At 38.8% G+C, this 17,387-nt stretch overlaps 1 protein-coding gene across 1 annotated transcript in view; it reads left to right on the top strand.

Annotated features, from left to right (window-relative positions):
- LOC144433902 (3-ketoacyl-CoA thiolase, mitochondrial-like) overlaps nt 1-3,054 on the top strand; it is a 9,481-nt gene extending 6,427 nt beyond the window's left edge. The window contains exons 6-9 of the mRNA XM_078122300.1: nt 1-170; nt 600-800; nt 1,190-1,344; nt 1,892-3,054. The exon at nt 1-170 is cut by the window's left edge and continues 3 nt beyond it. Coding sequence (XP_077978426.1) covers nt 1-170; nt 600-800; nt 1,190-1,344; nt 1,892-1,976 — 611 coding nt within the window. The 3' untranslated portion in view covers nt 1,977-3,054. The remainder of the gene's footprint in view (nt 171-599; nt 801-1,189; nt 1,345-1,891) is intronic.
- The last annotated feature ends 14,333 nt before the right edge of the window (nt 3,055-17,387 follow it).

Genomic DNA, 17,387 nt, shown 5'->3' with positions numbered 1-17,387 from the left:
ATGCGGCAGGGTATTTCAAAGAGGAGATGGCACCCATTGAGATCAAGTCTAGGAAAGGTCCAGTTGCTGTGGATACAGATGAACATCCAAGACCAGCTACTATAGAACAGCTTGCTAAACTTCCGCCAGTGTTTAAAAAGAATGGTAGGGTGACTGCTGGAAATGCCTCAGTAAGTAACTCTAGGTGTGGGTTGCATCCTTGGTAGTGATGTGCCACCATACAAAAACTCATGACCCCATTTAAACTGTTTTTCATTTTAAAAAAATGTATATACTTCATTTTGTACCATGTACTTTTTTTGGTATAACCTGTCTGGAAAAGTAGTATGCATGCACAATCAATAATACAATGCATACTGAAGCAAAATCCAAATCTGACTGTATACTTTCCTGGACACAGTTTAGACCCTGTTACCTAAAATGTTCATATCCCGTTTCAGACCAATGGACTGAAAAACATACCCCAGTGACACACCTACATAACACTCAGTGCATTAACATTCTCATTATACAGAAATACAATTTCTAAATTTCTATTATGTATAACAAAAAAATCTGTCAAAGTTGTAATTGATACATTTTGTAATGTATGTGTGTAGGGTATATGTGATGGTGCTGGTGCTGTGATTTTAGCCAGTGAGAATGCTGTGCAGAAACACAACCTGACACCACTAGCCAGAGTTGTTGGCTACCACATTAGTGGTTGTGATCCACACATCATGGGTATTGGACCTGTACCAGCTGTTAGTAAAGCCCTTGTGAAGAATGGTTTGTCATTGGGAGACATTGACATAGTAGAGGTAAACACACTAACTGTGTAGTATTATTCTCTGTGTGCCTGATTTTGAAAGCAAGTTTTTATGTTTATCAATGAAAAATGTCCAGTTGGGAAAATGTATGAATATAAGAAAATATTCAACCACGATAAACATCGTGTTATAAGCCTTCAATGTTTTTGATTTTGAATTGCAGTGTGTCAAGCCGGCAATATCTGAATTTCTTTGTCTTGACAAAAAAAATGTCTAATGTAATGTATCAAATGGAATAACATTGTTTGACATACAACTCAAAAAGTTGTGTGTTTCCAGTTCTACATATAACATTTGCTTTCTTCTCACTTGCCAACTGCGTACTGGTACGCTATTTCTTCTTGTCCATCTCCTGTGTCATTTCCTGCAACGGTTTTTAGGTGAATGAAGCTTTTGCAGCCCAGTACTTGGCAGTAGAAAAAGAACTTGGTTTGGATCCTGAGAAGACTAATGTAAATGGTGGCGCTATTGCATTGGGTCATCCTGTAGGGGCATCTGGTAGTAGGATTACAGCTCACCTTACGCATGAACTCAAGTAAGATATCAGATTATTACAGAACTGAATAGGTGATACCTAACTGCCAACAGTTATAGTTTAACTGCATCCACTGATATGTATCGTTAGTTTAAAGACATTAATTGTATAACTTACTGTGACCAATGACACCTCACTACCTCCAGTGATAAATAATTGGATGTACCATCAGTGATAAATAATTGGATGTACCATCAGTGATAAATAACTACCTTCAGTGATAGCTGTTATAAATTTACAGAAATGAAATTTGAGAGAAAATGACAGCATAAATCAGTAAACATCAGAAGCTATGCATTCAAGTTCTAAGTAGTGCACACACATCAAGACATTGATGCTTTCAAGGCTAAACTCCGTAAGCTATTACTAGGTTTGTGTGCATCCCCCTAACCCCCACCCCCACCCATCCAGCTGTGATATCCATAAGGAGATTAGCTGGTATTATATTGATAGATAGATTTCATATCCCAGTCCATCAACTACTTACCATAATTGAACCCATTCCATAATATGATACTATAAATGACTTCTTTGTTTTTCTTTACAGACGTCGTAATGGCAAATATGCCGTTGGATCTGCTTGTATTGGTGGTGGTCAAGGTATTGCTGTCATCATTGAAAACATTAATTGATTGTCAACTTTTCAACTTGTTGTCTAGGGTTGTAATTCTTCCATGAATATGTTATCTAATTGATAGACAATTTCATAAAAGGGGAAAGGGGTGGGGATATCATTCCAAGTTTGGTATTTTCATTGGCACAGGAAGGGCCATACAGGTTCTTCTTTGATAAGTATTTCATGAGCATTATACTGTTTGAATTACCCACCACTATCAGATTACCAGAAATATTATTTAAAAATGTTGTTTAGCAGAGTACCGAAAATTGTGAGAGTCATTATTTGTGAAATGGTGCATCATATCACTTTAGAAATGAGCGGCTTACACAGCAAACTTGGTGTTATGGAATTTGTTTATTCAGGGTACTTCACATACAGGACAGCAAGAATATCTCCATGTTTTAAATTCACCAAATAGGATGCACTTTAGTGTGGTGCATTCTAAAGCCTTATCAACATGTTTCACTGTTTGCATGCACTTTTAAAACTTAAGTCATCGATTTGTCAACCCTTCATAACCCTACTATTTCATTGTTGAATATGTAGCATGTCCTCAGTAGGCTAATGTATTTTGTTCAATTATGTGATGGAAAGGTACTAGGTATGGAGCTTATCAAGCTTCTAGCTTGTTCTTTTCGAATTCAAATACAGCAAAACAGGCTAATTTTTCATGTCACTGGAAACCTCATGTAAAGTCAAACAAACAACATTTTTTTAGTATGACTCGTACAGAATAATACCACAGGGTAGATAGAGTTAATGTTTTCAATAATTTGGCCGGCAGACTGAGTGTTCTTTAATTGTCATCATACAGGCAGATATGTATATATGTCCAAGACCCAAACTGAAATGTTTATTTGTAAGCAAATACAGACCACAAGGTAAAGGACCAGTACAGAAAACAACATTGCAGATGGTGGAAGTTTCTGTACACATTGCTCAACAGGATAATTTGCAAAACAGCCTAACATAATGATATTTCAACTCAGGAGATGTTACTATGTATATCTGTTTTACATGTACCTGCACTAAACAATGCAATTATTTACTACAAGACTATGTATGTGTATTGTTTTCTTACCAAATGGTATGGTTCAGTTTTACATAGTAAATAAAGAAATGTGATTCTTTAACCACAGTCTCCTTTGATTGATGTATAGATGCAGTACTTTCATACATAGTGACACCTATGAGTTTACTCAGAGTGTGTGTCATACAAACTTGATATATTCATTACAATGGATATATTACAAAGTAATATAGTACAATATATATGTAATATATATTGTACAAAGAACGTGTCTCAAAAATGGATCGTCATCAGTCATAGCCAATTTATGGTGCTTTTAATGATACACTATATATCTCTCATATCATGCTTGTGTTGAGAACATGAAAATGTTGGTAATTATGATTTAGTGTTGTGTATGAGAGATAATGGAGTACCACTAGAACTGTAAACAGGCTACAGATATATCAAAATTCATTTGAGAATTTATAGTGCTTGCAACTGTAGTAAGACCTATCGGCGATTTAAGATAACCATAAGCCATTTGTCACATCAGTTGATTATCATATAAACAATTTTAACTTGGACATTCTTGTTTGTCAGTGCTGATTTGATTGTGAAAAACGCTTCAAATTCAAACCATTTTAGACATCACAATATTTGTTCTTAAGAAGAGAAAATGTACGAAATGATGTTGACTAGGAACTTTATTTTGTTCCATTAATTTTGTCCATTAGATAAATAAAAATCGAAATATTACATTGAAATCGTTATTTCTACAAAAAAGACAAAACATATAAACTAAGGAAAGTTATATTAGGAACAAAACTATTACAGACAGACCGCTACAGTGGTGCATTTTCTAAGGTTCTGATATCTGTATACAAATTGAAAGTTCGATTTCATTAAAGCTGCCTGTGTCGTAGAGGGGGTAAAGGTATTTACTGACACCGCCCATTAGATTACTGTAACTATGTTAAAGACTCGTTCTGTGCAAGACCACGGACTGTGTTTCCGAAAGTTGCCAGACAAAGCCATGTACCCTATGGTCTGGACTCAGTCAGTAAGAAGACGGAGCCCATTTAGTAATTATAATCACATCGCCAGTCTTCATGTGTAACGTCATAATCACTACTATCATCATCATCATCATCACCACCACCACCACCACCACCACCACCACCACCACCACCACTACTGTTGTCTCCTTGGAGATTCGTTTCATCAGAATGACCCATTACATCTGTTCTATTGGTCTTTTCTGTTTCATGATCTTCCACTTCATCATAAGTGAATGTGTTTGAGTAATCGCATGTTGGTAATTCTGTTGCTAATCTTGTATGCTCATTGGTCAATTCAACATGAGGTTCCGTTTCAACTTCTACCGTCACAATATCGGATGGCATCATGTCTGGGGATTTAGCAAAGTATAGGATTTGAGATGTATCAATTATACTACTCTCATCCTGTAAGGAGAATTCAAGGAATGCAGTGTCACCAGTTTCACTGTATACTATCGAGTCGTCAGACCTTGGAGATTCAGCAACCAACCTTGTTTCATCAGTACTCATATCCTCATCTTCGTCGTTTGTATTTTGTCGATGTAGACTACTATGTGATTCATGTGAGGGCGAATTGCCATCATCGTGAACGCAAGGTGAACTTTTCTCAGCATGGCTGATGTCAGTATTACATTGGTTTTCACCCTTCAACTCGAGTTGGTCACAGGACTGACTGCCAATTTCTTTTTCAGGACCATTCCACCATGACATCTCGTGTTCCTCTTCGTCCAACACACCTCCCTCCCCTTCTTTCTCTCCCTCCTCTTCTTCCCAAAAATCACTGTAGTCACTTGGTTGAACATAATCACTGTCATAATCGTCATCACTATAATTATCAGTATCAGTATCATTGCTATCCTCATTTTTCACAATCGTCTTCAACGTTCGTTCTTTTCTCTTCTTAATATTTTCCTTCTCAGCACTCCCTAGCATTTCGTTTGTACTTTGCTTTGCCTTCTCCCATTCTTGGACCATGTATTTCTTTTCATCTGAACTGACACCAGCCTTGTCAGCTGCCTGCCTCTGCCATTCAATCGAAGAGTAAGACAAGTACCCATACTCTGGTGGAACGTAAGCCCTTTGGATCAAGGGTGAAGTAACTGCTTGGGACTTCTTTAGGCTTTCCTGATACATGTCTTCCCAGAATCGTGCTGTTAGGGATGCCATTGTTGCTCGACGTTTTGGTTTTCCATCACTACGTAGGTCTGGCTCTGCTCTACACATATCTGAATAGTCGTCATTTTCCTCATCCAACTCCTTGCTGGCAAATGACTTTCGCTTTCCCCTTCGCCCTCTCCGCATTCCTCTTTGCGGAGGTGTTGTTTTCCCTCCAAGTTTACGTTTCCCTTTCCTTGTCAATCTCTCACCCGTTTTCAAAGATTGTGTTTGCCTTTTCAAGTGACTGGTGTATGGCCTTTCTTTCTTTTTTATCACATTGAAAGAAAGCCTTCGTTTGAAAGTTGTTTTTGATTTCGGAGGAGATACTTTCACCAATCCAAAATTATCATCTGAACTCAGAGCAAGTTGGTTATCCAAAGAAATATCACTAGTACTGTCATCTGATAATGGCAGCTGAGCTTTGTATGCAGGAGATTTTTCACCTTCGCTGCTACTGTTTACGGCAGGTGATTGAATACAACTGGCGCCATTACTGGTGGTTGCAGTTTCATTCGTCGTCCCATCCACCTCTTCACCTTCCCTATCAATTTTACCAACATTCTCTTGTCTCCCAGACTTTGTATTGCCTTTAAAGCATCTCAATTGCCCTTCCGGTGTCAATGCCTTTCTCTGTTTCTTATCACTTGATCCGGGAGTAGTTTTTGATGATTTTCTCTTATCAGGAGATGGAGTGGTGATTTCACCATAGTCCCTACTATGCCATTCAACCGAATTCATGAAATCTGCTCTTGCTTTGTCCATCATGTTCGGAATCTTAGACAAATTCTCTTCTGGTGTCTCTACAGTGAGAGTCACTGGCTTTGGTGGTCGATAGGACGGAGGATTCTGTGAATGTTTGAATGAAAACAACACTTTTGTAACTACATGTATGTATGTTTGTTTGTATAAATAAATAAATAAATAATAAATAAGTAAATGAATGAATGAATGAATGAATGAATGAATGAATGAATGAATGAATGAATGAATGAATAAATAAATAAATAAATATACATATATAGATAACTAAACTAAATTCGTTGGTCTAATTAGTTTGTTCGTGTATCTATATCCAAGATGGGGAGGGGGGGCACTATATTTAATACCCCCAAAATATCCTGAGTGGAAAATCTAGTTATGTGAAATCTTATTGTAGTTGCCCCGCCCCCAAAAGCATTGTGTTAAACACTGAATAGAAAAATGAAACTTTTTGTGTGCAAGTTAAGGTACGTGCAACATACCAAAATTGAGTGAACAAGTTCCTCCATTCCTGTCAGTAATGCAGGGATTGATCGTCGAGGCGGCGTCTGTTTACATTGCAATGATACTCTCCTACAAATAGGGAAGGGAAAGGTAAGCATTTCATCCACCCACCCACCCACCCATCCATCCATCCATCCATCCATCCACTCATCCATCCATCCATCCATCCATCATCCATCCATCCATCCATCCATCCATCCACCCATCTATCCATCCATCATCCATCATCCATCCATCCATCCACCCACCCACCCACCCATCCATCCATCATCCATCCATCCATCCATCCATCCATCCATCCATCCATCCACCCACCCACCCACCCACCCATCATCCATCCATCCATCCATCCATCCATCCACCCATCCATCCATCCATCGATCCATCCATCCATTCCCCGACTTCAATCCTTTCTTATATTCATTCATTTGTAAATAAGTAAATAATTAATAAATTGGTTTTGCGAAGCTATCGCTCATATATATTTTAATCTCTTTATTATATGGTCACTGCACACACACACACACACACACACACACACACACACACACACACACACACACACACACACACACACACACACACACACGCACGCACGCACATACACAGAGTAATACCACATCAATGTCATGTCTTGTGCCGGTGTTAGGCAAGCATCACAATACTTTACAATTGCATGCTGTACAAGTATCTTCATATATACCAAAGTTGAACAGAATTTTAATAAATACGTTAATTTTGGCATGATGAGGACTTTTGTGCATGGCTCACACACTCCTTTCATCAATGTCTCTCCTAATACTCATCATAAAATGCATTGTTGGAGCTTACCTCTCAGGGCGTTCAGTGAGTGGTGATTTTTGAAAAGCCAGACGATGTCCCTGTAATGCCGATGGTGAACTCGGACCTGGATGGAAAATAGAAGTCGGTGATTTAACGACTGCTGTACTATACTTTCTATCATTTTTATTGACACTTAATATTCCTCAATAATTCAATTTAATTTCTCATGCAGAGTAGATGGTTTGTAACTGGTTCCACAACCGTTATTTACTTAAATATTATTCATTCAACATTCCCTCTTGGAAAAAGATGTTATTCTTACACGTTGGCAAATAAGCTTGATATCATTCAAATTGAATAGGAGAGCTTATGAAGTATCTCCTATTACGTACGTATACTATTACCTGCTGATATGTCGGCATCTTTCTTGTCAGTTTCATTTTGTCTGCTTGGTCCTGCAGTTGTTCTGACTCGATGTATCCTATCAGCTCGTTCAGCTAACCTGCCTTCATTCCTATCTCTCTCAAACTGGTGAATCATGCTACGTACTGCATTATTACTGAAGTTACTCGATGCATTCCTACCAATGGTCCATAGACTATGACTTTCTAAACTAGGTGGTGATTCAGAATCACTTACTTTCTTGAACTTTTGGGTACGCAAATTTTGCCATATGTCAGCCTGTAAAAAGATGTTTCATGACAAAAAATTGATTTAAAAAATTGATATGATTCTGGCAAAGAATATCTTTATAATGCATTTTCCATATAATAATATATATATGTTTTAAATGATAATCAATGCTTTGAATTTAACGTTTTGCATCGTAAGCTTACTCATGTAAGATTTATACACCACCACCATTAAATATTTATTGTTGATAGATACATATAATTTAAGTTTCTTGATTCACTGGTCAACACGAACACACATTTAGGGGCACGTGATAGACATGCATACCTTCCAGTAGTCTCTTGGCTCGATGAATGCAAAGTAAGGGTGACGTCTCCTGAAAGACAATGGGATATTTGATAAAGAGGGTAATTCACACATGATGTTAACTAATCCCAAACATCGATTTTCAACATGAGCTGTAATGTGTGCTATGCTATGTTTACTCGATGTCAATTTAAGTAAACAAGAAATAAATATGTTTATATGTATCAACATCATGATGGTTATGAGTGTTCTTGGGGGGGGGGAGACACACACAGAGAGAGAGAGAGAGAGAGAGAGAGAGACAGACAGACAGACAGACAGACAGACAGACAGACAGAGAGGGAGAGAGAGAGAGAGTGAGTGAGTGAGTGAGTGAGACAGACACACACACAGGGAGAGACAGAGACACAGACAGACAGACAGACAGACAGACAGACAGACAGACAGACAGAAACAGAGAGACAGGAAGACTGACGGAGATAGACGGAGACAGGGGGACAGATATGGAGACAGACATACAAAGAGAGAAAGGGAGAGATAGACAGAGACAACAGCTAGAAGGGAGGGACAGGCAGACAGACAGACAGACAGACAGACAGACAGACAGACAGACACATACACAAACAAACAAACAAACAAACAAACAAACAAACAAACAAACAAACATAGACACGCAATATATACAACACACAGGGCTTCACTTCACTTCACTTCACTTCACTTACTGTATGGCTTGGACAATTTGATGCATTGTCAACATCCCATTCTTGCTATCACACAGTGCCTCAGCAATCAGTTCTGAATACAGTAGAGTTGGTCTTTGATGAACAACGCCATCAGGCTGCGTGACAAACTTTGGAAGACTCCCATGTCCTACACTTCTGCTGTGGTTATCAGATTCTCGAGGAGCACTTGTTGTTTGTAGAGAAGTTGTATCTGTTTGTGCCAGTTCCTTGTTGGCCTCATCCTTAGTAAATTTGTTGATAGCTGCTTCTAGTTGTTGGTCACTCCAGCCATGTGCTGTCTGTCCTTCATGGCCATAATAATACTGAAATTGTGGGTTATGTCCTTGCCAAGGTTGAACGTATTGATAGTTGTTTTGAGTTACGCTCTCTGCCTGGGCAGGTTGATTGTACTCGAAGTTTGATGCTGGTGGGTTCTGTTGGATGTAATTCCAGTTATAATTGGGGACATAACCTTGATGAACCAGCCATTGGTCCTGTGTGTGTTGTGGAAAACCGTAATTGTACACTGGAATTTGATTGGTCGTCATGTGTGTCGTATGATATAAACTTCCTTCCCATGGAGATCTGTCATTTCTCCTGCTTTCTGCTGCCTGAGTATTTACGTTTTGTCTTGCAACATCGCTACTTTGAACCTTTCGTTGGGAATCTGTCTTTCTGTTCCTCGTGTCACTCCACTTTTCAACATTAATTGGAAGTGGAGCAAATGTAACCTGCTTTTTCCTTCCACCATTGTCATCTGGAGTAAACTTCTTGAGGCTGCTCTTTTGAGGTTGTCTTTCCAACTTGTCTTTTGTCTCCCTTTCACTCGACCTATTGGCAATATCATCTTTGCTTTTAATTGACGTTGATGGACCATGCCAAGTTTGCCTATCTGTGCGACCTTGTTTTGGTTTCACAGTGAAACCAGGGTATTTCTTATGCGTTGATGTAGCTAAATATGTATCTAAACTATCGTTTTCTTGGGTAGGGCCTTTGTTATCTTGATTTATCATATATCCATCTGGTTGGTGACAGACAAGTATATGTGATTGCCTTGGTGAATCTTTCTTTTCTCGTTTCCCATTTTTGTGAGAACCCATCTGTGGTGTTTTGTCTTTGCATGAATGTGCACCAGAAATAGCACAGTTACGTCGCTCCTTTTGATTTCTAAAAAGGTTGCTCTCAAATGCTATGGCGTTCTTGCTGTCATGATGCTTTAAGCTCTTTTCTCTAGAGTATGATGCAGAGTGTCTCTCTTTGGCATCAGCTTGTTTTTTAGACTTTGTTGTAGACCTTCCTTCATGGTTGCCTGGTGATGAAGTTCCTCCCTGAGCATCTAATTGATGGATATCTTTGTGTTTTTTAGGTGAAGACATTCGCCTTTGAATGTCTATTTTGGAATCTGTTGTAATGCTGTTTATCTGACGATTTTCTTCTTGGTTGGATAATGCAACATTTCCCTTCTTTGGGCAATTTGTGGTCAATATTGCTTTGGGTGTTCCCGCTGGAGAGTTTGCACAATTCAGTCGATTTTTGTTATCCATCGTACCCACATTCAAACTCTCATCTGGTCTACTTTTATTCCCATCGGTGTAACTCTCGTCTTTGTCATCAACATTGTTTTGTTTAATGTTCTTTTCACCATCTTTGCTGATTTCTTTATCTTTCTGTCCATTCTTTACCAAAGGTACATCCGATCCTGTCTTTGATGGTTGATTTAATTCTAGTGCAAAAGTGGCAAATAGTCCAAGTCTCTCCTTCTTAGTATGTTGCATACATCTATCTTTAGTCATTTTACAATTATCTTTCCTTTCATTGTTTCCCAGTTTTTCGTTTCCCAAATTTTCTTGTTCTTCAGCTGTGTTGCTTTCCTTTGATTGATTCCTACATGGACTTTTCTGTATTACTGTACCATGGGGTTTGCTATATGGAATGGCCCACTTTTCTGGTTTTTCTATATCTGTAGTCTTTATCCTGCTAGATTCTGTCGTTATATTTTTCTCTGGTCTTTGTTCTTCTTTTGAATGTGTAGTTTCTGATGAGTTGTCATACTTCAGTACAGAGCCGATGTCGTCACCAATATTTTGTGATTTTCCTCTGTATGTGTCTACCGCCTTTGCTTCCTTCCTCTTCTTGCAGTCAACTGATCTTGGAATTTGTTTGTCTTTTGTTGTTATCAATTGCATACTTCCATCTTCTGTTTCGCCAGTCAATACTTGATATGTATTTTGCTTTGAATTCTTGTTTACTGGTTGAACAACTACAAGTTGTCTATCTTGATCATCATTCGTTGTCTCTAAATTATCGACATCACTTTTACTAATTCTTTCTTCTGAAATGGACTCACAGACCAATACCTTCATTCCACGTGGTTTGCCCTTAATAGTCATAATGTGGGTGGGTTTGGGCTTTGAAGTACCCGCCTTCATTTTACTTATCTGGTTGATTTTCACCATAGATCCAGGTAAAAGATGTTTACTTGGATCAAATATGTTACCTGCCTCTTGTTTATCCTCATCTTTTCCTTCTGCAAATACGACTTTGTTTCTTTGATGTGATACCTCTTCTACTCTTCTGCCATCTGTTGGCCACTGGTCTTTTGTCGCATTAAACTCAAAGTTATTTTCCCTTCCACAATCTTTCTCCTCTGGTATGTTTTCCACACCTTTACCCATCATGGGTTGGTTTCTAGTTATAGTAACCATCCCAGACTCTGGTTGATCAGAACAGTCGGAGAGTTTGCCCTTTGTTTTTTGACACTGAAAACTGGATTGTATGCTTTCACAGCAAACTGCACTTTCCTGTTGATTTCCCTTTGCCAATAATTGTGTATCATTCTTGTCTTTATTCCCTTCCTGTTCTTCAAAATCTCTCTTTCCTTGTGATTGCTTTACAATGGACATTTTGGTTTGGCCATCATGCGTCAGCAATTTCCGTGAACTCTCATTAAGAGAGAACACATTTACAATTTTGATTGGCAGAGGTTTTGTAGCGCTGGTATTAGCAGGAATCGACTGCAGAGAGTGACCAATTATACCCGCTGGTGTTGACCCTGTCACTAGAGAGTTATTTTGTAGCTTTGACGTCTCACCATGATGTATATGACCCTTGGGTTTGATTGAAGGGTGATGGTGTGCTACATTCCTGAAGTGTCCAGCTGCTCTCTCTGCATGTGTACCCTCTAAGATGATTTCATTGACACTTGCCTTGGCTACCGGAATACCCTTTGCTACATCGGTGTTAGATGGCAGAGTAACTGGAGATGTTTGTGTTTGACCTGTATCAGAACAACTCTTGACTTCATTGATGTGTTCGTTGATCACGTTTTGTGAACTTTTCTGAACAACATCTGCAGTGTGAGGTCGTGAACATATTGTAACTAATTTCTTCGATGGTTGTTGAAATTGTGAACAGATAGGTGATCTGTATGCTCTAGGTTTGTGTCTATCAGGTAGAGTAGTTCTCGGTCTTTGTATCCCTAGACCTTGAGGCATCAAAACTTGAGAATTGGCGACTTGAGCTGGATTTGGCAGAACTATAAGTTGGTGCGGTTGATTCCTTGGGGCTAGAGAAAGGTTGTAGTTTCGTATTTGTGCCTTGCCACTGTTGTCGAATTGGATTATTGTGCTATTTGGTGGAGGCATTTTATTCACCTCTTGTACTGGGTTGATGTTCGTGGTATATAGCTGTGCTAAGACAGCATTTAGAGAATGTTGTCCTGTTTGGATGTTTGGAGGATAACATACTTTCTTTCCATTACTATTTTGAAGGTGTTGATTTGTGGTATCATAACATTGTGATTTTGAAGAATTATCCATTTGAGTTTGTCTCAAAGCAGATGATACTGTTTGGTGGTCATCTTTGGTGTGGATAGTTTGATTCACTACATTTTTAACAGATGGCTTGCTGTGTGCACCACTTGTATCATGGTGTCTTGTGTAAGTTACATCATCTCCTTTCCTGTTAACACCTGCTTGTGTAGGAACGTTGGCGTTACTTGATGAAGGCGGCATCCCCATAGTTTTTGAATGGTCACTTGTATGTCGATGGATTTCCCCAGTAAGATCTTGCATCTGCCCAGAACTGACAGGCTGGAGAGTCATACGATGTTCACGTAATATCTGGTTACTAACCGGCACAATGACCTTGATGTTACTTTGTCCTTGGAACTGCATCTGTAGAGGTTTGTGTGTTTTCCTACATCTTTCACATGTAACCGGAATGTTCACTATGAGGATAAGTCCTTGTTTTACAGTCAGCAATTTCTTACACATTTCCATGAGCGGAATTCTCCACACCTGTAGGCGTGAAGAAGTTTGTTTATGAGGCATCGAAAAGTTGCCATTGGCATCATTATCACCAGTCTTGAAAGTTTGAGTATCGAAAGTGAGTTTTGGTTCCATTGGCAAGGTGTTTTCAGTTGCTTTGGATGTAATCACTCGAATTCTTGGAGAATTTGTTCGTATTACTTCCAGTAGCCGTGTCATTGTCCGACCATCGCTGGTACTGTTGAAAAGCTTAGTTTCCACACAACAGTGTGTGTTGTGTCGTGGCAGTATGTGGTCACAGACAAAGTAAGACTCAAATTCCTCAATGTCATTATGGAGTTCAAGTATCCATCCACTTTGTATTCTCCTCGAGGATGCACTCTCTTCATTGATGTTTCGGGCATCATTATCACGTGTACCGTTACACAAGGTAACGTTAAATGTCCCTGTTGGTGGCCTATCATTTGAGCTTGGACCTGGTTGACCTTCTTCCTCGGAGATTGGTGACTCATTGGCAACTCTTTCATCCTCAGGCTGCTCTTTCTTGCTTTCCTGTAGATCATGTCTGCAAACGTATTTTGGCACATTTCTGTTACTCAGCAACCTTTGAAGAGAACTTATAAACCTTGGGTTTTTATAGAGTGCTTCTTCCTCTGGCTTCAGAGTTTTCATCGCAAACCTGCCACAAATATGAACTCCATTTTCTTCTTGCTTTTCACCAATAACTCCCTCTTCTTCCGGTTTTTCACCTGTTGAACTGCTGTCACTGATAGAGATATTTTCGTCTGCACTCTCCGTTTCTGAAGACTCGCAGAAATCAGATTCTGGCGAAACAGGTTGGTCACTGTATTGTGCTTCAGTAAAAATCATTATTGGAATGCGGGCTCCTTGCACATTGTAACATATATTGAATTCATTAAGACTTACACTTGTTCTTGGTTTGTCTACATGTTCGGCAGGGTTGCTTCTTTGAACTGTCTCAGCTGATGCTGTATTTGAGCAATACATCGGAGAATAAAAACCTGTGGAGGAGGTACCTGGGGAATTATGTTTGTTTCCAGTATGCATACCACTTGGTCCTGGCACAGAACCAACGCTATCTTTAGTGTGTAACGTTGAAAATGCAGCATGTTTAAATTTGTCAGAACAAGACTTAGGTTGAGCTGAAAGATCTTCACCAGAAATGAATATGTCTCGTCGTAGGCTCTTCTCAGCATTAGGCTTGTTGATCATTTCACTCCCTACCACTTTATGCTGACTATTTGGTGGCTGTCTTTCGGTAGTTCCATCTCTAGTGTCCTATTTGTATATATTATCAGAAATATACATTCGATATTGTTATATAGTATATGAAAAAGTAAGAACCATGCAGCCGCTGAGCTACTTAGCCCCACAAACGAGTGCTTTAGATTGAAAACTTTTATCACATTCGAATTTATGTGAGTTGTTGCAAATCACATCAAGGATGCATCACACAAATTACATATATAAGTTTATCGTTAGTGAAACGTTCGTCTCTATTGAGGCTAGGTGTACGTTGTTGATAAGTTAGTGGTCAAATCCACCCATGTTATTGACGTTCTCGCTACCTCGTCACGCACTTTCTTTAATTACATGTATGTTGTACATTGTAATTTTCAAAAAATAAAGAAAACTAGTCTTCGATACTTGTCCGAAAGGAACAAGTGCCCCCTTACGTAAGTGTAGAGTAGTAGTAGTACGCTACAAAAGTACAAGACAAAGAGAAAGGAACATCGCATATTTTTCCGCGGGAGAATAACGAGAATGGAGCGACTTCGACGATGTTCTTTGATGCGCGCGCGTCTTTAAAGAACTCGTAGAATGTTTGTGCAAATTGGAATGAGAAACTCTGAAGCATGTATTCTGTTCAACAACCGATCATTCCTTTTGTCTTCCCAAGGAAAAAAACAGCACGTCATTTGTTGTATATGAATAACAGCAACCCAGAATAAAAAAATAATACAATTTTATATCGTAATATATGAATGATACAGATTACACATGAATATATAACATATGAAAGACTACCTTGTAAATTTAATGTTGTATCTAATTAATCGTCTCATGTACAAGACATAATTTTAATGTAAAGTTAATTTACATCCTTAAGCTTGGAGATGTACAAAAAGTCATCTACAGTTATTTTTTAAAGTTCAACAGCATAAATTTAGTCTATATAGATGGACAAAGGTAACCATATCTTATTTAATGTCTTCGAACTATACGTTGTCATACCTTTCTCATTTCATCGTCAGTATCCTCTGCTTGCCCAACCGATGTCTTCGACGTCTTGTTTCTGATTTCGATGTGGTCTGAGTTTGTCTGATTGTTCTGGCCACTCTTCGGAATTTTATCCATCGCTTTGATGCAATTTCAGTTCACTATGAATTGTTGTTAATATTTAGACTAATGATTTAAAACGGTAGGAGAATTAAAAGTTTTCCCAGTCCTGCATGTTCGTTTAATGTGGAGAAGTACTTCGAACATGTGATGCGTTTGAACACTCTCAAAAGTCCTTACTGCGTTGTGATTGGCTACATAAAGTTCTATTTGTGCTAATAAGCTTTACGATTTGGTGACGTAATGCAATGTTCCACTGAGCAATGTGCGTAACAAACATACGCGTACTGCTCTTGAAAATCAGACAAATAGGGCCTACAATATGGAAGCTTTTCCTCGCAATGAACTGGTTCTAAACTTTGAAACAATAACAACAACAACAACAACAACAACAACAGCAGCAACAACAACAACAACAACAACAACACAAACAACAACAAACACACACACACACACACACACACACAAACATTGATAGGCCTTTTGTGTATCATAATTGAAATCAGATCTGATAATTAAAAATTAATTTGTCTTCGTCTAGTAGATCGTCTGAAATTTGCCTCAATTATCAAAAAACATAAACTTCTCTAGTTGATTCACAGGCAGGCAGAAGTATGGAGAAATATGTCTAATGAATATCGGCATACATAAATGAAATCTCCAAGTATCGGACATTCTTCTTTCGAAAGTTGAGCCACGTAAGTTTGACGTAAAGCACAAAGAAAAATAAAATAAACCTGCAAACATGAAAATAAGTGACATGTAGCTGTATGGAAATAGATTAACATCATCAGTTATATCAGGAGAAGAGTAAGCTTACATATACTTTTTCACGTTAAGGTTTAAAACAGTTTTTCTTTATGGTGGTTAAAGATCAATTTGAATTCTTCCACGATTATAAGTACGTAATTATGTAATCATGTTTGCCGTTCATGATAGACATAGTTTCAAAACCATAACACTGCCAATGTAAGAACAATTCACGTTGCTCTATGAGAAGATTGGTGTGAAAGTCTGCGCTGAGATGAGCTAACATCAGTGTAGCATTACGAATGGAGTCCCCATCCCCGGGAATGGTGATCCAGACTTTTTCAGATTGTGCCATAAAAGATGATGCTAAAAATGCGGACACTTCAAATAGTGAACTGTCCATCCAAAATGACGCCTTTCTTTTCAAAGAATATTACCTCAACAAACATAACACCCCCCTCCCCATTCGAAGTCCTTGAAAAAGCCATCCAACATACGAATCAAGTTGAAATTGCACGTCGTTCTCGAACTTTGCAAGAACTACGGAGAAACTCAGAGCACCGCAAACGTGGACCGTGGTCTGAGGTATGTATATAGAGCGAACACTCAATCTGATTAAAATCTGATGTGGTGAAAGCGGCTAGATAGATGCCTATATTTACCTCTATTTCCATCGCTGTGTTGTTTGTTTTGTTCCGACTCAACGCCGCCTTCCCACGCGGCGAACACTCGGAGCAAAACACACGACACAAAACGATGGAAATAGATGTAAATACAGGCATTTAGCCGTTTACATCACATCAGATTTTATTTTTAATCACACTGCAGTGCACTGGAACACCACCGCGTCCGTGTGTGTGTGTCACTCCAACCACCGAGCAATATGCTACTAATATCCCATGTGTCATAGCGAGAAGGTCGTGACGTTGTGATGAAACAGGCGCCACTATTGGAGGATGTGGAAACTTTACACCAATGAAAACTGTTCTTACACTTCGACTCTGTTGTCTGTTTCTGTCGCTGATGTAGTAGACGGTCGAGGTCTCAGATCAGATGTACGGCCAAATTTACGGGACGTTGAATAATTTTTGGTAAAAACTTTGCAGG

Source organism: Glandiceps talaboti, chromosome 4 (assembly GCF_964340395.1).
Source record: "Glandiceps talaboti chromosome 4, keGlaTala1.1, whole genome shotgun sequence".
NCBI lineage: Eukaryota > Metazoa > Hemichordata > Enteropneusta > Spengelidae > Glandiceps > Glandiceps talaboti.
The sequence above is the reverse complement of the archived record's forward strand: the minus strand, read 5'-3'. Positions and strand labels throughout refer to the sequence as shown.